This window comes from Cavia porcellus, unplaced genomic scaffold (genome assembly GCF_034190915.1).
Source record: "Cavia porcellus strain 051 isolate PalLab524CR breed Dunkin Hartley unplaced genomic scaffold, mCavPor4.1 scaffold_14, whole genome shotgun sequence".
In the NCBI taxonomy this organism is placed as follows: Eukaryota; Metazoa; Chordata; class Mammalia; order Rodentia; family Caviidae; genus Cavia; species Cavia porcellus.
Genome location: NW_026947497.1, coordinates 12,060,614 through 12,082,997, shown reverse-complemented (window position 1 = coordinate 12,082,997; position 22,384 = coordinate 12,060,614). Strand labels below are relative to the sequence as shown.

The following is a 22,384-nucleotide window of genomic DNA, read 5'->3' as shown; positions in this document are numbered from 1 at the left end:
GTGATCCTGACCATCACCCATCAATATAAATAAATGTTCCTCCAAATCCTGTGTGTCATTTTGTTTTTGTTTGCTGTTATAATAGGTTGAAAAAACACCTTAGTATTTTATGTTTATTTAATTATAGGTGAGAATGGGATGTTTTCCTGTGGCTCAGAGTGGGCTGGACTCACTTGCAGCAGTCCTCCTGCCTCAGCCTCCCGAGAGCTGGCATTACAGATGTGCATCATCATGCCGGGCCTCTTGTGATCTTTTTAGGTGGCCTGTAAATTCATCTTTTTCTAAAGAGTATGTGTAAAAAAATGTACACATACTTCAGCAGTGTACTGTATTAATAAATGTCTGGAAGTTAATGACTACCATTTTGAGCACCTCAAGTAATTGTAGAGGCCAAAGGTAATGGTATTAATTCCATAATCTCAATAAACTTAGTATTAACATATTAGGCAAGTTTTTCTTCACTTGAAATATGTATTTTTGTGCAGACTCTGTATTTACCTTTTAATCTGGCTTATAGTACTTTTCAGTATCCTTAGAGGCCTTGCACATGCCTTGATAAATTTCTAAGTAGGCATTTAGTCTCTGTTGTAAAGTGTATTGTTTCTTCCATTTGTATTTTTAATTTGGAGGTTGGTACGTGTTCATGTGTTAGACTTATACATTTTCTAGGTTGACAGTGACCACACTGTCAACAGCATAGGTTTTCAGATGATTCCTCTGGTTTTTCTGGTTCATAAATGTATTGTTTACACATTAATTATGTTTGTTCTTTTTCTCACATATATGCTTTCTTTGTTTTTTCCAACTCTTCCTCATCAGTCCTAGATAAGTATGGAAATAATCATCTTTCTTAGAGTTTTAAATCAGGGATGTCCCCATGTTTGTCATTAAGCAAGATGAATTTTGGCAGGAGGGGCAGTATCTATCTTAAGTCACTGAAAAAAATCTAGGTTATAAGAGTCATTATAAAACACAAGTTTTGGTTAAAACAAAAATCATTTGTGAACTGTATCCTAAAAGTAAATTGTTTCTTATTGTATATGTGTGACAAACAGATGGATCCTCTATTTGTTGCATATACACTGGTCTGGTTATGCTTTCTAAATCAAGACAAAACACTTATCTAATGAGTACACTGTTTGACTCTTCTTGTGTGTGTGATTCTGGATAGAACCCAGGACTTTCCGACTGAGCTGCCTATCTCCAGCCCTTTTAAACCTATTTTAAATTTTGAGACAGAGTCTTGCTAAATTGCCTATTTGCTCAGACTGAACTAAAACTTGTGATTCTCTTGCTTCAGACTCCCAGGCTGCTGTCAGGGCCTCTATGCCTGGTTTAACTTTAACCCTTTTCTGAGACAGGATTCCTAAGATTTCATAGTTGATATTCTCTTTCAAAATTGCTAACCAACAACTTAAGCCACAAACATGGAAGTCCTGGTCTCTCTGGTGATGCCCAGGACTAGTTTGGGGCAGGGAGGGCAGAAGCAGTTGTGGGAGGGTGAGGCAAAAGATAAAGTTTTCTCTACTGTTGAAGATTAATGCAAAGGCTATGCTAACATGAAATTGACTACGAGCTCTTAAATTTATTTGAAAATTTGTTAAAGAGCAGCAGTTCTTACAAACACACAAGCATATGTAACTTGACATCTCCTATTAAAAGGATGTAAAAATCAATGTATCTTGTTAAATGCCTCCTGACCATCTATGGAAAGAGTGCATTTTTTTTCTATTAACTTTCCAATGTCAAAAATTTTAATTATAAACCTCTTTTATCTTGAAGTAATAACTGCGATGTAATCACAGTTTATTATTTCTTGAAATATGTTGTTTTTGCAGAATTTTTTTGCAAAGAGATTGCTTAATAAAATTGATCTTTGTTATTGTTATTTTGAAGACCTTTATTTGTGCATTGTATCTAGCTTTGGTACTAATGAGGTATTAAAAGCCACCCAGGGCTCTGTGGTGGTTTTGGTATTATTAGACTTCTCTGTGTATTCAGACAGTCATAGAATTCATCTGTGACAGTACCAAGAGCTTGTAATTTGTTGTGACTTTCAATCTTGTGTTACTTTCTCAATTTCCTCTGGGATTATTGGATTTCACTATTCTGACAAAGTTTACTAATTCCCAGTTTAAAAAGTCTTCTCCTTTATTTCAGTTTTTACATCTATTTACCTAAAATTAGGTCATATTTTCTTAGTTATTTCCTCTCCCCTGCTTTGTTTTTATCCTTGAATATTTCTACTTTCACTTTTACTCATGACAGTTAGTAGGGACTATGTTATTATTTCTAAAGACAGGCTTTTACAATTTGCAATTTTGTTTTTCTTAAGTAATGAATTAATTCATGAAGGACTATTACACAACATGTGCCCCTAAATCCTGAAATTCCATTTTTCATTTATTAGTAATCGTAAGACTTAAAATACATCCTTGATTTCCTCCACTGCATAATCATAATGACAAAAGAGGGCAGGGGCAGACCTTATAATCTCCTTAATACAGTGCTGGGATATTTAGTTACTAAGTGAAAACAAAAAGAAAGGGAACGAGTGTCCTGCTGGCTCCAGATATCTCACTTTTTTAATAATCCCTTGTTCCCCCGAGAGCACAAATTTGTGATAAAGAAAAAACCACTCTTGCCACATTTAACACTTGTACATTTTATTGAATTAATCAGCCATTGTACAACATTGCAGCTATGTATTGTTAGTGTTGTATTTTTTCCATTAACTAATACATGCCCTCATAGATATATTCAATTAGTGTTATCACCATGGGAACAAGATGCTGATTCATCAACTGAAAATTCACTTCTTCTCACAGTATTCAAGTTTTTGATAACACAGCAAAAATCAAAAATCAAAGGAAGGTGAATAACCATTATGTTGTTACACAGACATCATCTGCACTGCAAATTACACAACAGAAATGCTTGTCTCCGGCTCCAAGTGGAGGGTGTGACAGAGGACCTCGGTGTGCATCACAAAGGTCCATATGGGTCTCTCTCCTTGTGGCTGCCAACGAACATTCTATTTCCTACCCAACCGCCGAAAAGTGCTAGCATTTGAGGGTCAGGAGGCTTGGCTTATGTGAAACCCGCTCCTGGAACATTGTTTTTTCTTGGCAATGTTATTTTAAATTGTTTGTCGCATTGGTTTTCGACACTGAGCAAGGAGTCATTTTCCGCACAACAGGAAAATACCAGATAGAATTGGGAAAAGTCCGATCCCCAGAGGACAGACTCTTTTTTTCTTTTAAATTTCATCCTCACTGAATATACTTTTCTTTAACAAATAACTGGTTCAAAATGTATACTGTTTATATGAATATATTTGTGAATATATATAATATATGTTAAAATGCTACACAGCTTCAACCACTAGAGGAGTAAGAAACAGGACACGGAAATCACTCGGATTGTAGTCCCTCCCCTGAAACAAACCCACAGGAAAGTGCACAAATGCACTCAAGAGTTTCCAAGGGGGTCGGATTTCAAATAAATAAACCAAACATTTTAACCAAAACCAAACTTCCAAAGGGCTTCCCAACCTTGTCTGCACGCTGAAGCACAGACCCGCGGTCTTCACTCAGGGCGGAAAGGTCGGCACCGCTGCTGTGCTGGGCCGGTGGGCTGTGGTTTCCCGCTTTAAACGCCACATGCAGGTACTGGAGAAGAGAGCTGAGGAGGGAAGAGAAAGAAACCACGCTGACAGGGCGCGGGAATGTAACCTTTTTTCCTTTTCCGTGTTTGGAGTGGGTAAACCTTGGGTCCAGTGACGTTATCTACAGTGCAGTGGCCGCAGGGACCACCAGTAAGACAGCGTGGTTTGCTAGAGCAGCCAGGGAGCTGGGGAGCTACAGTAGTTAGGACTTGGAAATACCCTGCCAACACGCCCAACGTGGAAGGGCTGCGGGTGCCCAAGGCCGCGGGGCAGCGTCCCGCGTGGGCACAGCGCGCGGTCTCCGACACGGCCTCCCACTCCCGGGTGGGGCGAGCGCTCCGCGGGCCTCCTCCGCAGCGGAACTGTGTCGTGCAATGGTTCGATTGCCTTAGCAATGTCCCTGTCACCCTCCGTTGGGCAGTCTCTAGAGACTTCATCTGTGGCGCGCAGGGCGGGCAGTGGCTCTGACTTCCACGCGCTGCGCCTCTGCAGACGCACTGCGGATGGGGCCTGGGGGTCCTGGGGTCACCGGCACGGTCTGCGGGGCAAGCGCTGCCCATCACGCCTTCCCAGGAGCTCCGCAGGAGCAGAGGCGCCAGGTGGCAGGACCCCAGGGACGACCAAGGTGCAGCTACAGCACCCGCAGTGCGCGGTGCTATCTTTGGTCACAAATCGGCTTGACGTTAGAGAGAAGGGGAAGAACGGAAACAAAACGCTGTGTATTCGCAATGGTGGAAACGTCAGGTCCCATCCATCGGCCGGCGGCGGGCGGCCCCTCACGTGGCCTCTCTCTGCAAGTCCTCTGGGTAGAAATGGCGAAGGAGCTGCTGGAGGTCGCGCTGGAGGTCGTCCTGGCCCAGGGCTTCCGGCACATCCTCCAGGTGCCCCAGCTCCACGCGCTTCCCGTGCCGGTCCTTCACCACAGTCCTCCGCTGGGTCCTGGCTTTACTCATTGTTGTCCTGGAGGAGAGGCGACAGAGGACGGTTAATTAATGGTTTTCTGACTGCTATCGGGCAGCCTCGCAGGGCCCTTCTGGTCCTGCTTTTCGAGACAGCTCCACACCAGCTAACAGGGGGCCACTCTGGGAGTGTGGCAGCACCTGCTTGTATTGCCCGCACTTTAGGAGGCTGAGGCAGGAGGATTGCAAGTGTCACAGTCTGCACAATTTAGTGAATGAGGACGGTCTCAAAATTTGAAAAGCCCGAGGGTGCAGCTTAGTGCAAAGGTCCCTGGTTCAATCTCTAATACTCCCCCAAAAATACATGTTGGAACAAGGAATATTTTTTGAAAACCTTTAAGAAATGTTTCAAATAAATGAAGCCACATGTTAATATAATTCTCTCACAAAGAACCTGTATAACAACTATTCATGTTTTGGTTAAGCTGTACTCATCTCAAAGACTCCGATTCATGCTGGAAGCGTGAGTGCAGACCCCTTTTCAACGGCAAAGAGAAACAGTGTTCAATTTACTTTCCCCAAAGTCATCCTAACTGCCCACTCAACACCTAGTTCTCTCCTGAGCCAACCTGCCCAGCAACTTTCCCAGGGACACCTTCTCCAGCAAGTTAAACTCTATCCTACCACACACAAGAAGGCCAGGATGCCCAAAGGCCCCGAAAGCTTCATCTGGAGGGCGAGGAGGAAGAGGAATCAGAAGAAAGCCCTGAGAGACAGGCACACCCTTTGGATTCTAGGTGATCCTCACAGCCCATCCAGGGCATCTTGCTGCCTTTTAAAGCCGGCTGTCTGCTTGCCTCTCTAATCTAACTGCTGGTGCCTTGAGAAAAGATGCTACAACTTTATTTACTGATTTTTTTTATTTTGTTTTTTTGAGACAGTTCAGGTCACACTTGAACTCACTATGTGATCCAGGCTGGCCTTGAACTCACAGTGATCCTCCTGCCTCAGCCTCTTAAGTGCTGGGATTACAGATGTGCACTCCCATCCCTGGCAAGATGCTCTCATTCACTACTATATTTCACACTATTAATTTCCTGTATCCCTACTTAACAATGGTCATATCCTAGTTTGTTTACTCGTAGTTCTTGTATCTACTTGTAAATACAATTATTCGTTCCACAAACATCTGATGAATGTGTTGTAATTGCCAGACATGATTATTATAACAAATAAGGAAACTCAATCTTATGAGAATTTAAGCAATACAACCCACATAAAAACAGCCATTAGCATGCTGTGGTGCCAAGACTCTGAGAGGCCACAAGTACAGTGCCCTACATTTTCCCCAGATCTGGGGGGGGGGGGAGGCAGGACCGGTGTCCAGAGCATGGACCAGCATTTTCCTTACAGATTCCTAATGTCCAGAAGCCAAAAGTCCTGCCCGCCTTCCAACACCTCATGGCATTCTGTGACATCACCCCCAGGTTTTAAAAAAGGCCTCACTTCAGTGAATACTCTCAGATTTCTTTCTTTCCCCTTTTCTCCTACTGTTTTTTGATATAACATGTGTAACTTTGCATTTGAAGGCAAATTAAATTTGTTCCTCTCAATGAAATGGTCAGATGTGATCGGGCTGCATTTTTCTACCTATGTAGCACCCATCACTTTTCCTCCTTATGGCACTGGTGTCAGGATTGGCCCCATCATAAGGCATTTCTTGTACTTTCTGCAGTGGATAAAAAGTGACTGGAAAACACAATGCACATTTAAATCTTAAAAACGTATCTCACACACCGCTCCCTGCTGTATCTCACACCCTCCCCGCAGCGGCTCGGGGCCCTCCTGTGTGAGTGCAGTCTGGGCTGCCTTGATGTCCTGAATGGGCACTGAACATTTTTCTCTGCTGGGCGTTTGGCTTCAGAGCACAGCTAGTGAATACGGTGAGTGCATGCACAGCGCCACACTTTCTCAAGCCAGAGTCCCTACTGGACGGCGTCAGCAGCCACATTCACAGGGTTTCTGACCACACCTCAGAGAAACACTCCTGAAAGGGAACTTCCAGAGAGGCTTGTAAAGGTGGTATGAACAATGGAGTAAGTACCTCTGAAGTGAGAAGGAGTATATGGAGGGGAAATGATGGTGACGTGTCTTTAAAATTTGAAAATCCATCATATGTTTTGATCAGCCCTTGGGTGCAGACGAATGCCTGTGAATGTGAAGGTGTGCAGGATAAAATGCCTCTGGCAGTGTACAGACCTCACAGCGGCACATCACAGAGTTCCAAGACAGACAAGCTGTGGGAACTCGGAGTGTCTCTGTTCCCAACTTCAAACTCAACAGCTGGAACAGAGAGCTTCGCATTAATTGTTCCCTAAATCCACTCCACTCCAGACTGGCCTTGTGACGGTCAGGTGCACAGGGGCTGTGTAGTTTCATCCCAATAATTACAAACAAGACTTAAGAGTTTAGAATATAAAAAGCACTTTATGCTCAGTTTGTGCCATGTGTTTAAAGTTCTAAGACAGCAACTGTACTCTTTTAAATCCCTAGCGGCTGCTTTTCATGTTTGACTGGAGGGCGAAATGCAACAGAACCTTTAATTTTGCTGTTCTAATTATTATGTCCCAGAGGCTTACCATAGCCTGGAGAATACTATAAATGATAATCTTTCTCTTCTTTTCAATGAGGAGAAAAGCACAGTAGTAACCTGGATTCCCACTCTCTTTTCACTGCAGAGCTAAGAACATTTTCATAGTGCGGGTTCACACAGGACTGCTTGAGGACCAGAGGGAAGCAGATCTTGGGAAGGTCAAGGCAGAACAGAGGCAGAGCCAGCTCAGAGCACCTCACTGCCTGCTCCCTTCTCTACGGAGAGAGAGAGCTGCCTGCGGCTCTACCTGCTTTCTCACTTCACCAAAGCCCGGCTTCCAAGTCCCTAGGTACGTTCAGGTTGCTGGGTATCTTGGTTACTTTTTTCTCGGTGTTTAGACAAAATGTCTGATGCCCAAAATTAGGGAAGGAAAGGTTTATTTCTCACAGTTTTGGAGGTTTCAGTCCATACTCTGCTGTTCCAAGGCAGGGTGGCATGATGGGGCCACCATTCGTGGCCCCCACAAAACAAGAGCAAACCAAGCAAAAAAGCAAAGATACACCTTCTTCCTGCCCTTACGCTGTATGTCAGCTCTGCCCCTGGGCAGGTACAGCACTCACACTGCCAACCCCAGTGCTAGACGACGAGCTAATCATGAACACTGGATTCAGCTGTGTCCAAGATTGCATGAGGCTTGAGGGGGCCATCCGAACACAAACTGTAACACTGGACATCAAAACCACGCTCATGCCACTCGCCACTTGCATGCAGAGTCATGAAAGAGTTTGTGAAACACAAAAAGCATATGCCACAAAGGGGTGATATTTAAGGGGGAGCTGAACATAGCTGGTCACAAAATTAAGTCATGAACAATAGAGTAGATTCCCCTCCCTGCTCTTCTCACCTTCCAACACAGTGGGTCCCAGCTGGTGAACTTCCCTACAAGGGTGAATGTGGGGCCCAGGGATTGTGATAGTGTGAGCTGTCACTTCACTGCTGCTGTGCCTCAGCATTCATCTTACAGCCCCACAGAACACCGCAGTGTGACATGCCAACAGGGCCACCGTGGGATGAAGGCCTTATCACACAAGAAAGCCAGCAGTTTTTGAGAAATGTACCCATGTCAGGGCTCTGTGCGTCCCTTCTTAGAACAGGAAGTCTTTTATGGTGTTAGTTGGCAACACATCACCCCATGCTACCTCAAACCTTTTAATGATGGAGCCATCCTCTTTCACGATTTCCTTCTCTACTAAACTTGGGGGGTGGACTTTCATGTGGCTACCTGTGTAACTTAAAGCCTAAGGTAAGAAAAATAGAAAACAACAGTCATGATCCACAGACTGCAAAGCAATCCACCACTCTGCTAATTCACAGCCAATCTGAAAAAGTATTTGAAGAAAGGACAAATAAAAAGAACTCCCAGGAGCGGACGTGAGGATTGAGTTTTATTAAGTCCTTTGAGATTTCTCATTTGCAAGGGAGCTCTGTTATATTACTTTACAAAGCTGCTAACTGACATCCACACCAACTGACTTTTAATTTCCTCGACTGCAGTGCAGGCTTTCTACACTGAATTTTCTCATGGTAAATACACTGACTGGGAATGAGAACACTGAACAGTGTACAGTGTACAGTGTACAGTGTCGAGTCCAGTGTACAACTCTGAGACTTCACCTTTGAAACGTCCAAGGCTGCTGGCTGTCAAGAGTGAAGGACTGAAAGCATTCAAGTAAGATTTGCTGCTAATATCCAAGTATAGTCAAACGCAATCTCCATATATGTTGTGAGTCTAGCAGAGGATTCACCTAAAGCATTTGACTTGGAAATGTTTCACCGGCAAAAACTGTTTTGCAGAGGGTCACATGTGTCTGTTCCCAAACTCTGGGGACCAGATGTGGTTCAGAATTTAGATATTACGATATTCGTAATATAGGCTTGCTATCCTAACATCCCAGAGAAGGTGGAAAGCACATCTTATCATCAAACTCAATTCAGATCAGATAGAAAAACATATGTAATTTCACTCTAAGTAAGCCAAGAAGACCTCATATCAGTTCATATAAAATTTTGTCAAGTTCCATGCCAGTTTATATTACGTCAAATTACCTTAGAAAATTTGTTTTGGTTTTTTGAATTTTAGGATTTTGGAGCCATGGAAAGGGTCTATAAATCTGCTATTACAAATACATTTCTGAATTACTGGGAACTAGAACTTAATAACTACAGATCACTTTAAAAGATACAAACATAGAAAACCTGGAAATTTTTAAATTGTGTATCACAGCAATATTCATAGAATCAGCTAGGCAAGATAATTTGTACCATCTTTACTTTTTTTCATAATAATTGGGAGTACAGAATACTTCTGGGACTTTTAAATAAGATGTAGGATCATGTCCTGATTGATGCTGATCTCACCAGAAGTGAATCCGGATTGCATGGATATTTAAAGGCATTTAGGGTGACACAAACAAACACCATAGGTTGAGGAAACATTATTTCACTATGTACCTGATTCAAACAAGAAATCTGTTCTATTCAATTATTAAACACACCTCTACGGGTCTGCATATGAAATGACACAATGATGACTTTTAAACTCAAAAAGCAAACATAAAATACAAATCAAAAAGCAGAAAAGACAAAATGATGCTTCTCTACCTCTTCAAAGTCATCTTTGGCTGAAGGAAGGTCCGTGGCTAAGTCAGAGTCCCCCAGGTGTTTCTCCATCCGCTCTCCCCGGACCACAGTGGTTTTAACCACCTTGCTGACTCTACGGCCTTCCACTGGTTCAGCCTGAAACTGGGAGGTGCTGGACAGAATGCTGGGTTCGGACAAAGTTACCTGACAGATGAAGGACATACAATGTAGTTTCTGATGGCCAAAGTGTAACAAATGCTGAATCATTACAGTACTACCCAGGAGACTTCTAAAAAGTAGTATTTTGGTGCGGTGAAGCAGAGTTACAACAAAACCCCTTTCACCAGTTAGTGGAGTCACCTAGGGACTGTCAGACACAGAGATGAAATCTGTCAGTCGATTGGTAAGGACTCCAATCCTGTGAGGTGGAGGCAGTGAAATCTGTGGCTACACTTGTTATCCACGTGTGACTGGTTTCACTTGCAGTGTAAAGGTAAAGTTAACTCCAAGGGAAGGACTCAAGAAGCTATGAGAAATTTGCATTTCTGGAGGATCTCATGTCTTTAAAAATGAGATTTTGAGGCGATAAGTGAATACAACATGATGAGAATTTCACAAATTATATTTTTTTAAAAAGCAAGCATGTTTCTGTGGGAACTGGGAAATAAAGCAGAAAGAAATACAAAGTATGAACTGAAGCATTCCTTGGTGCTGATTTGGGTACCCCAAGGCTGTGGGCTGGGTATCCAGGGCTGCTCCCCTGACTTCAGGGGTCTCCCTGACCAGGCCTCTACCTCATGCATGCCCATCTTGCAATGGGGTTTTATTCTTTAGAAATTTGCCTTTTGGATGTTTGCTGTGGTTAACCATGAATTAAACAAAAAACGGTAATGAGAATGAACAAACAAGGAGAATAACTGGTGGCTGTGATGCTTCCTAGTGCTTCTTTTCAAATTACACAAAATTATGAAAATACAGACACATGGGTAACCATGAGCAGACACAAGGCCTGGTGAGCAGACTCCCCTCCCACTGCCAGGCTCTCTCCTGCTCTCTGTGAAGTAAGACTCGGGTCGGGCCTCACCTCCGACTGGCTGCTGTCACTCTCCAACACCACGCGCTTCAGCACCCTGGAGTAGCCATCGCCCTGCTCAATGCTCACAGGCTCTGGTGGTGCCCCTTGCATGGTAACCTCTTCCTTCTCTGTGCCGTCGGAGGACATGTAGCGTCTGATGATTTTCCTGGTAACCTGAAACGCATGTCATTTATGGATGTGTACATTTACTACGTTATGGAGTCACAGTGGGATGACACTGATTCATCGGAAACAGGAAGTTTGAAAGCAGCACAAAAGGAGACACCAGATAGTACCTTCCTCGTCACGGTGTGCCCATGCTCATCCACGTATTCTTCCTCAGTGACACTTTCTGGGGGTATCTCAGGCATGTCGTCTCCCTAAACAGTTGGGAGCAAAGGGTCACATAGGACTCGGCACCAGTTCTAGGAACCATATCCAAGTGCTTATCACGTGTGGAGTGTTAGAAAAACCAAAGGTGACGTGGAGAAGCACTGTGGAGATGCAAAATCCTGTCAAGTGGGTACAAGTGGGTGTGAGCATGCTTAGAAGAAGGTGGCCAAAGTTAGGTAAAATTGACAAACTAACAAACAAGGAAAACAGATAAGCAAAGGTGAGTTAGGAGCCGGGGATGTAGCTCAGCAGAACAGCGCCTGCCTGGCAAGCACAAGGTCGTGAGTTTGATTCCTGGTATCAGAATATAAGAAAAACAAAACAAACAAACAAAAAAATAAAACAGAAAGTCAGGTGGAATTGATTAAGGCAGTGGTGTCAGCTGCAGGCTGTAACTGCCATCCCACCACGTCTCTCCACAAACAAAAGAGGAAAGAAAGAGCAGAGGCCTGCTTTCCAGTGGCCATGCGCTGCTCGGGAGCATGCCATGCCCTTACTGCCCAGGTCAGTCACTCTACATGGGGAGGGCAGGGCTGGCCCCGGCGTGCAGCAGTTCAGCAGCTGGTACCTGGATGATCACACGCCGGCGGACAACCCTGGTGGTAACCATCGCCTCCTCATCGGAGCTGACCTCCAGCTCCCCTAATTCGTCTCTCAGCTCCTGGGAAGTGTGGAAGCACGGTTCTGTTTAACATGCTAAGGAAGAACTTTGCTACTGTTTCTGGCTCTCGCCAGAAGGCTAGAGGATACACTGTGTCCTCAAAGTGCTATTCATGGGGGTTTCAGTGGAAAAACCGATGGGGCTGAAAATAAGGGTGTGGTGGTCTCAAGCTTCAACAAGAATTCCATTGTTTGGTTTAATGAATTAAAAAATGTGTAATTCCAAAAGATAGCAGAGAACCTGTCAAACTTCACCTAAAGAAATGCCTTGAAATCCTGGTACTCAAACGCCTAATAAATAGATCCACAGCAAAAGGTGCAGCTGCGAGCTGTTAACATTAGCGTTTAGGCTTGGAGTTTCAGCACATTTGCGTAGGAACATCTCACTGTGCCACAGAACTGTATACAGGAAATCCAGTTTCCTGTAGATATTGCATGGTCAGTGGTACATCTCTCTACCATCAAAAAGGGCAGGCTATGATTCGTATTAGCCTCATTTTGCAGGAAAATTGAGATGTGAAAACAATGAGACTTAATAGGTCTGGCCCAACTCCAGAGAAGAGGTTAAGAACAGTTTTGGATTAAAATGTGTCTCAGAAGTCATACATATAGAATCACTTTCTCCTTATGGAGTGGTATTTTTTAAAAAGAAAAAGGACAAGTCAATTTGCCTAACATTTTAAAATACCCAATTTATACGTCATTCTATATTTTTCTGTTGAAAAATATCTAAATTTAAATGAAATTACATTTTAAATCAGCAACTTACTGCCTAGAAATAGGGTCAGAAAAAAGAGTAACTGAAATTGGACACCTCAGTCAGAGTCATGAGAGCTAAGAGTTGAAACGTGGAGCTAAGCTCAGATAACTGAAGTCCATCGAGAATACGTGGAACAGGCCCGTGGTAAATACACAGGATGGAGAGGACTTACCAAAACTTATTTATAGGGAAAGAACAGATTAAATATATAAATTACCCAGATAATAACTTTAGACTACACTTTACTTAGCCTGTGGAGTCTTGGGCTACATTTGGCAACTGTTAAGCCTAGATAGCAAGTATGAATCATCTTTACTAGTACTCATTTAAGCCAAAAACTTGAGTAATTCTATGGAATAAGAATTCATCCATGGGATGAATTCACTTTTTATGGTAACTGCCCAAATCCTGGACACGGTTCTCATTTGCCTGAATCTTTCTCAATTTGGTTGTGATTTTAGATAAATCCTGGTAACAGCTGTTACCCACATAGTAAATACAAACAAATGCATAGCGTAACCCTCAAGATATGCTGTATTACTTCTGTCACCCAAAAAATTCTTATTCTTTCACATAACAAATCTATTATTACTAAGCCCTGGATTAATCTTTTTATAAACACCTTTAAATATAAAATGCTTTTGAACCCTATTACTTTTTTAAAAAGGAAAACAATATCTACTTTAATTTACAGCAAGTCTAATTCAAACAAATTTTTACCCATCTTTGCAGATGAGAATAATCTGGGGAGGTGTAAAGCACTGAGTCTTCTTGTACCTTCCCTACTCTTTGGGGTTCCCCCTGACTTTGGAGCTCTGCAGAAGGATCGAGCTCCCCAATTCATCATCTGACTCTGTGAACTCCACAGACCAAGTGTCAGTTTACATGCATCTTTTAGGATGGCCCAGCCTCTCTTCCACGGCCACAGTGCTCTTCACAATGGGCTCTCACACAGTCTCTGTCTCCGTCAGGCATATGGCCATGGCAGAAGAGCAGTCAGTTTAGGCATACTCTTCCCGTTACAATTCATTGCTAAAATATATATGAAGAAAAATAATTTGGAAATAAGTCTTCCTTTAGGAGGGAAGTCTATAGGGGGGCAAACCCATCAGAGAGCCAGGGCATGAGCTCCTCAGCAGACAGCTCAGAGAGCTGAGGTGGGACTCAAAAATGCAATGAGAGTTTAAATTTAAAGACTTTTTTTTATAACAAAAGACATGTCATCTTCGATCCAATTAAAGTCCTCCCCGTCACTCTGAACACACTTAGCCCATTCTTGCCACTGTCTGCGAGTCCTGGCAGTCCCTTTCCATGAGTATCTTTAGTCGCACTGTCGCGGCTGCCTTGATGTCCTGAAGTGACTCAGAATGGTGACCTTGCATGGTCATCCAAACGTTGGGGGGAGTCACAGTCACAGTGCTGCATCCAATGAATAGAGTCGATGAAGATACACGGTAATTTGTTTTTAACAAGCCTGCCTTTCCACTGAATGGCACTCAGCAAAGGCATTCTCCATAGCTTTGATCATGTATAGACACACGAAACAGCACTTCTGGGACTGCTTCAGGAAGTGACAAGAACAGCTAAGCGGCAAAGTCATGGGGAATATTTTTGAGGCGACTAATACAATGTGTCCTCTGTTGCAATAAATGTTTCAAAATTCAAAAATTCACTATATATTTTTATCACACCATATACTGAGACCCATGCAGCAGCAGACCCACCTGAGCCTGCTCATCCATATCATTAGCCTTCAAGCTCCAGGTTAGCAGTTTACAAAGATTATTGTTTGACCACCAAGTGTACATTTTTCTTAACAGAAAGAATCTCAGTGGTAAAAGCAGGGCTTCTGGTTTAATAGTTAGGATAGGGATTGTAGGGTATTCCTTCTAGATTCGTTAGCTCTCTGATTTCGAAAGAACTGAACGTTTCTTATTGATCAGGTTCATGAATCTGGCAACTTTTTGTTTTAAAAGAAAAAAAAAAATTAGAAAAATGGAAACTAAAGGTTTGTAGCTTTGCTGCATGTGGGTAGGAGCAAGAGAAACAGGGAAATCTCACCTTTTCCAAAGCCGTGTCCCCGTCAGGTCCCAGAAAGGTGTGTGGCTGGGCCTCACCAGACTCCACAATCACAAGGCTGGTTTTCCAGGGGGAGCTCTCTTCCCTCATTTCAGGGGGCTCTTCGGGTTCCTGCACAATGGGGGAGCCTCCCCGCTCGCTGGACAATGGGGTCCTAAGGTCTAGCCTATCCTCCTCGGAAGGGGTCCCGATCTCCTCGGGGGTCCTGCTGGGAGAGCCCGGGGTCCTTTCTGTACCCGGGCTCGTCACACTGGAAAAGAAAAGCCAAAGGACACCTTATGGCCATTTGCTCACTTGATGGCAGAGAAGACGCTGAAGCATGATCTTGTTCCCACTGTTCTCAGATTTCAGAGTCGGGGACACCTTCACCTTTCTCGTGGTCTGCTTTTCCTCTGGACAATCAGTGTGACTGAAGCGACTCTTTCTCCTTTGCTTCTAGAGAGCTCAGAGCTTAAATTCTCAGCTAAACTGCACCTGCAGCTTCTTCTAGTCAGAAGCTCCTTAGAAAGTGTCTCTTCACTCCCCGTCTAACCCCACCCACTCCGTATTAATGCCTCTTTATTCTGCAGGTATAATTTTGCAGGGTTTATATTTGGACCCACATTTAGGACTCACAAGTATGCCTGCTGCTCATCAGACGCGTCCTGCGTTTTCCCTGAGAAATCTTGTTGAATTTGCTCCTGGTGCATCTGGGGAGAAAGTGCTGCTGCGGAGTTGTCCCCCTCAGTTTTGGGGACACAGTCTTGGAAGGTGGAGTAGCCCACAGAAACGTCTTCCTCTGAGACAATGGGGGGGTGATCGCCAGCCTCGCCCTCGCTGGAAGCTGCCTGCTCCTCCTGAAGCTTGTGTTGTGTGGTGCAGAGCTCCTCCTGGAGCACCGAGAAGCCTGCAGGGGAAGCACGCTGAGTGAGATCTTAAGGGAAGGTCTCCTATGCTGCAAGCATGTTTAGTAAGCAAGTGTCGCAAGCCACGTCCTGAGAGGGGCCCATGAGTTTGAAAGGTGAAGACAGCACACCGTCTTCAGGATGCTGGTCCCTAGGCAGGAGCTAGCTGTCAGTTCAATGGCAAGGTGATGGGGCCACAGGCACCTGGTAGCGAACATGGGATACCATCCTCATCAGGAGAGCATTTGGAAGGAACTGCAGAGGGGCACCTCCTGTGATGGCCACGGTATTGCATACAAGGGAAGTCTATAAAAACAGTAAATACGTAACAAATCCTGAATAGTTACGGTGTGCCTTGTGGGTACTAGTTTGTTCAATCCTCACCACGAAACCTTGTGGTCAGTGATCTTTCTATGTAGAGTTCCTTCTGCCAGGCTAAGAAATCTCACTGCCTCCAGGGCAACTGAAAGATCTCAGCAGAGGGGTGAGCAACATTCATTTTTTTACTTATTTCCTCAACAGATGCGGTAGGTGCTGTTTAGATGCTGGATACACAGCAATGAACAAGGCAGAAAACCTTTTCTTTTCATCGATCTTCTATTTCCACAGACATATGTTTATGGTCGTTGCTGGGAGAAAAGACAACCAGGCTAGTGCTTCAGACAGAGCAGCCAGAAAGGCTTCCCTTGACAGGTTCTATCTGAGTAGTGAGTGACACATAGAAATTGGGAGAAAAATGTGGATGGATCTAAGGGAAGAACCCTCCAGAGCAGAAGGAACAGAGGCGCTGGGGCCTTGAGGCCATGATGTGCAGGGAAGGGCAAGGAGCTGGCTTCTGCGCCTGGAGGGAGGTAGGCACACAGGGGAGATGGGAGTGAGCATCCCTGCTTCTGCTGTGCACAGGCCACCCGGGCCTGGGAGAAGGAAGAGGCCACTGGAAAGGGACTGAAGAACACAGAGAAGCAGAAGGAAAAGAAGTGAGAGCACGTCTGGGAGTGAAGAAAGAAACTAAGAAGGGGTTATTCCTTCAAGTGTTTTGAGAAATCTGAACGTTTAAAATCGCCCTTTGAATCTGTTAAGAAGGAAGCGGTTGGTGAACTGTCCAGCACAGACTGGAGTGACTCAGCGCCAGCTCTGGCATGGACAGGAAGGCAGCAAGCACCGACAGGAAACCCAAGCTACTCTGCTGAAGAGGCTTCCTGTAAAATGGATGGCGCGGCAGAGCAGAAACCCGGGGATCAGAGGACCCAAGGAGCTATTCTGCCATACTGTGTCTCCAAGTTGGAACCCACTGAAGCACTCCTGGGCGGCTCCAGTTTTAAGATATTTGAGTAGATACTTGCAGGATTGGGTAAAAGAGTATGAAATCCAAGACAAAAGAAATGATGGTTCTGGGAAAGCAAAGATATTTAATCCACTGTAACCGGAGGGAAGGCAGAGTTAGGCCCTGAGACGCACTCACCTCAGTAGGTTTTATGGCAGAAAAAGATGAGCATCTACTTAGAATGGCGAAATTCTACAAAACGGAAGTATGGCTGTAAGCTGGGATGAGTATCAAAGAAGAAATGCTGCAAGCTGGAAGGAAGGAGCAAAGGTGTAAAATGGAGATGACAGAGTGAGCCTGTGATGGGAATCTATGAAAAGAACTTTAACACTGAGAAAGGACAAGCACGCTACTCCGATTAGTGAGCTGCTGGGAAGCAGTGCGATGATACAGTCTTGGTTGTGAGTGCCAAAGTCAGCGACTGACACAGAATACACATTCTAAGTGTCATAGGCACCATCAAGGAATCGAGTAACAAGAACTGGATGGGTCCCTCACTCACTGGATGGTGACATAACAGAGAAGAACAGTAGGGACGTCTACAGAGCAGGCGGGAAAGTCGGCAGCAAGCAAACAAATGATGACCACACCAAAGGCCACCATGTACCTTCTGAAAACAGATGACTGGGCCAGTGCCTGAATGAACTTCAAGCTTAGCTGCGCACGCACACACGTGTGTGCGCACACACACTCACACCACACACACACACACACACACACACACACAGGGTTCGACCTTCACTATGGTCCAGCGTGATGGTTTGCTCGATTTCTGCGTAGCTGTGGCTGATGAGCCCCTGGAGCGGCTCTGCGCTGGTCCCCATGAGGTGGACAATGTCCATTCGGTTGATCTTGGTGAGACATTCAATGAGGCTGGCATCTGAGGCACGAGAGACAGAGCACTGGCTGGCTAAGCAATGCCATTTTGCAAAACCTTTCACTCAGCTACTGAACTACATTTGTGACAACTGTGTAGGAAGCGGCCAAAGCCTTACTAAGAGTGTTTATTAAAAAAAAAAGTCAAAACTACAGAGAGAAGCATAAAAGGATGGTACCAAGTGGCACAAAACCTAAAAGCAGAGGTGTCAGATGACATTCAGGGCATTCAGTCAAATCTCAGTTTCAGACCAAAAAACCAATATTTTCTATAAGTATATCCCAAATATTGCATGGGACATATGTATGCTAACAAAGTATAGGTGGATTATCTGGAATTTAAATTTAACTATGTGCCCATCTGCTTTTATTTGCTAAATGTGACTCTGTTACTAAATACAACATAGAGACAAGGAGTGATAAATATGAGGTCTCAAAGCGGCTCTTTGAGGTGGGGAATTTAGACCTGCTGAGGTCAAGCCACAGCTGTGGTCATCTCGATTCCTGTTATATTCCATACGGCCAGAATATCACACACATTGAAAATCTACTTGGTGTTTTCCTGCCACTTAAGGTAGGACTAAATAAAACAGGAACCAAGGGTAAGATACAACCAATGAAACAATGATAGAACCGGCCATGTAGTACATGCTTGAAATCCCAGTTGGCTGGGGCAGGAGGATCACAAATTTGAGCCCAGCCTAACAAGTTAGCAAAATCCTGCTTCAAAATAAAAAGGGCTGGGATTCAGCTCAGTATTCACCTCCTGATAATGCAAAAGAGAGGAAAAAACATAAGGTACTTCTGCCCAGGAATCAATATGTAAATCACTTCCAGACTTGCATAACATTTGTGCCCATAACCAGTGCTGGCTCCCCGGGGTCACCACTGCCCACAGGCAGACAGTACAGGACCTCACACACAGTCTTATTCTAGAAACCACAGCAGCTTGTTCCCGCTCCACAGTGGGGTGCTTCCAAGTGATGGCATCTTTCAGTTTACTGTCTCACCGAGTTTGCAAGAATGGGGTGGACAACACTTTCTCCCTTTAGCTTGACACCTGCCCAGAGCCCCACACCTACCTGTAGCGTGTTGCCCATCCCTCTCCAGCCAGTACTTCAGCAGCGCGTGACTCTGGTCCTGAAGGGAGTTGGGGTTCTCAATTCGAATCTGATGAATTTGCTCCTCAGTGAAGTCCAGTTCTCTAGCTAACTCTGAAAGAGAAAATACTGCTATGTAGACACTTTGCCTCCAAAGATTTGCATCCTCACACCTTGTCTGTGATTTCACAAGTGAAGTGTCCTTGCACTGCTGTGTTTATGGAGGTCTTTTATTTACACACAGCAGAAGTCACTCACAGACGCCTTTATTCTTCTAGTGCTGAGCATGGATCTTTCACCTATATTAGGTCTAGGATTGATTACTGCCATGGTAGAAATAGCCAATATAAAGCTGTGTTGGTAAAATAGGTATAATTTAGGTCCACCTGATTCCAAAATACTGTAAGTACTTGCTTAAACTCTTATCAAGACAGTGGAAAATAAATGACAACACATATACTACCTCCCTTTTTTGATCACCATGGGTGATATTTTAAATACTATAAACTCGGTTTCTGGGTACTTGGATAAATACTGATTGTAGGTATTCTGGAGGCAGGAAAAACTCATTTCTTCAATTTGATGTCACATGAATAAGACATGTGGGAACCATTAGTTGACCCAGGGAAGAAGTCACATTTTCTTTTAAATTCTACCATTAACATTCTATGTGGATACTTGTACATTACTCTGTGTGTGTGTGTGTGTGTGTGTGTGTGTGTGCATATGTGTATAAAAGAGTTAACTTGTACTGTCAATTTGACAATACCTTTTTGTTTGTTTTTTAAGATAGGGTCTCACTTTGTAGTGCAGACTGGCCTTGAACTCACTGTGTAGCTGTTACGATTTGTGTCTAGATGTCACCCAAAGCCTTATGTAGTCACGGGTGGAAGAAGGACTTTTCAGAGGCAGCTGAATCTAAAGAGGGTGATGCTGGGACTAAAGGTGCAATCAGTTCACTGACTGGTTTGGCACCACCCTAACTCCCAGCAATCTGGGGTATAAACAGGGCAGAAAGATGCTGCTAAGGTTCGATTGTTGATTTTGCTGTCTTCTGCCACCATGAACTGTTTCTCCTCTGTGATGCCCCTCTGCCAAGCCACTCTGCTGGGAGCTAGCCAATTATGGACTAAAACCTCTATAAACTGAGAGCTAAACCTTCCCCCTTTAACTCTGGGTGCCAGGTGTTTTGTCTCAGCAGTGAGAGAAAAGTAACTAAGACACTAGCTCCCAATGGCATCAAACTGAGGCAGTCTTCCTGCCTCAACCTCTGAGTGCTGGGATTACAGTATGTGCCACCATATCTGGGTTGACAATATCTTTTAAAATTAAAAATATTTGGGCCTAACAGTTCTGCTTCTAAGAATATATCCTATAGGTGTATTCATAAATGTATAACAAAGCACAAAGATATTTCATTGCCATTAACAGAAAATAGTCTAAAATCTGCTTATGAAGACTTCTGTAAAATTTAGGAACTTTCAAAGTAGAATTAAATAACTATTTAAAAGAATACAATTGATATGTCTGTGCTGATAGGACACTTATAAGGAATATTAGTAAGCACATTTTGCTTACTTTTAAATAGTAGGCATGTATATGTGGGCATTGTATATTTTTCCAAATAATTGAGAAAATAGCTTTGAAGCATGAGACTAGAAAACCAGAAATAGATGAGAGATTCTTTTTACTTTATATTATTCTGTATTGTTACAGAGTTTGAACAATATAACAAGGTATATTTTAATAACATATCTTCCTGTTAATCCTCAAAATAAATCTGACCACCATTTCAAAATTGCTTTAGAATTATTATGCAGAAAAATGATTCTGCTTCTCTTTCCAGGCATATTTTTAACATATCAGTTATCTTTAAAGGTAACATGTATTACTGTTCAAATTTTTAAGAAATTGTAAGAATATTAACTTTATACTGTCTCAATATAGTAGTCACAAGTGATATAAAAAGAAACCAGGTTCCAGACTTATAATGAAGAAAAGAAAGAAATAAGAAGAACAAAATAAAGCAGGCTATACTTCATTCTTGCTGTAATATGGTAATTACAAGCAGATGAAAAGATATAGGTTTTTAAATCTACAAGTCATAATTTGTAAATAAACCATATTGATTTTATAATTTACTTTCTCTTTGTAAATTATTTAACATATACTTTCTGTCCTTAAAAGTCTCAATTTTCAAAAAGTTAGTGAAACATCTTTGATATTCAATAGTCACCCAAAATAAATTTTATGAAGAAATCTGATTTAAAGAATTTTTAAAAAGCAGCCCTGGAGAAACCTCAATTTACACATTATGAAAATCATGTCTAACGATGGTTGTAACACAATAATGTCCCCCACGCTTAGATATCAACAGCTGCCAAAGAGGCATGATGAAGAGTGGTATATTCTTTTTTTTTTTTTTTGTCTTTTTCGTTTTTTTATCGGTACCGGGGGGTCGAGCTCACGACTGCCTGCCTGCAAGGCAGGCGCTTATTCCGCTGAGCTAAATCCCCAGCCCCGGGTGGTATATTCTTAACCACTTCTAATTTAAGTCACCCTAAACTTCGGAGATGATGACAGTTTCTCTCTCTTATACTCTGAGTTTCCCTGGGCTCCATCAGTAAAGCAGAGCCTGTGCTTTCTAGTTTATAATTTGTCATTCTTTTACTATTCCATGTAGTCTTCCTCAAACAGAAGGAGCAGGAAAACCTTTTTCATTGCTAACGACCCACGGCTGATGCATCTGTATCATTTAAGCCAAGTAGATCCTGTTGAACAACTGGTTTGCACTCATCTCACCTGTCCAGCTGAAGCCCAGGTGATCAGCGGCATAAGCCAGCCTCTCCTCGATCCGCTCCTGCTCATCCTGTGGATCTACAGAAGGTCAAAAACAGAATGGCCAAAGGTTGTCTCTGATGGGAGGAACCACAGTACTGATCATTCAAAGATCTGAGTCACTAGTCCAAATATTTGATAGGAGCACATATTAGCTATTATAGATTAGATAATATTAAATTGTGTGTTTGCCTGAGTTCTGGGATAGAATGAATAATAATCTAGTATGACTCGTGAAAACCATCTCCTTCCATATCTCTCTAATCAAGACTACTTAGTGATCACAATTATATAAATCACAGACTTCTAGTCATCTTAGGATTTAAAATGATCTGAGAGGATACCGCCCACCAGAAGAAACTCATCTTGCTCATTAAATACTACAGTAACCATAAATGGTACGAAGAAGTGGAGTAATTGGCTAGTAATTGTCCTATTCCTGCCTGTGCAGGTACAGATCATTTCTAGGTCATGCCAGAAAAAAAATCTTATCAGAAATTCACAAGAGATCTTGATCACTGGTGAAGAGACCATCCTAAATTTATTCTAATGTGTCCAGAAATAGTATATGCCTTGCTCCTGATGACCTTGGAAGA

At 43.2% G+C, this 22,384-nt stretch overlaps 1 protein-coding gene across 50 annotated transcripts in view; it reads right to left on the bottom strand.

The window, feature by feature from the left end:
• Positions 1-2,649: 2,649 nt before the first annotated feature.
• Ank2 (ankyrin 2) overlaps positions 2,650-22,384 on the bottom strand; it is a 505,060-nt gene continuing 485,325 nt past the window's right edge. For 32 of the 50 annotated variants that reach the window (XM_063260663.1, XM_063260668.1, XM_063260641.1 and 29 more), the window contains 11 exons: positions 21,753-21,827; positions 18,933-19,064; positions 17,711-17,854; positions 15,382-15,652; positions 14,749-15,016; positions 11,836-11,928; positions 11,171-11,254; positions 10,884-11,048; positions 9,821-10,003; positions 8,366-8,457; positions 2,650-4,627 (listed from right to left, as the gene is read on the bottom strand). In XM_063260663.1, the coding sequence (XP_063116733.1) occupies positions 4,444-4,627; positions 8,366-8,457; positions 9,821-10,003; positions 10,884-11,048; positions 11,171-11,254; positions 11,836-11,928; positions 14,749-15,016; positions 15,382-15,652; positions 17,711-17,854; positions 18,933-19,064; positions 21,753-21,827 (1,691 nt within the window). In that variant the 3' untranslated portion in view covers positions 2,650-4,443. The remainder of the gene's footprint in view (positions 4,628-8,365; positions 8,458-9,820; positions 10,004-10,883; positions 11,049-11,170; positions 11,255-11,835; positions 11,929-14,748; positions 15,017-15,381; positions 15,653-17,710; positions 17,855-18,932; positions 19,065-21,752; positions 21,828-22,384) is intronic. The other 18 variants (XM_063260652.1, XM_063260658.1, XM_063260665.1 and 15 more) reach the window with 2 other exon arrangements.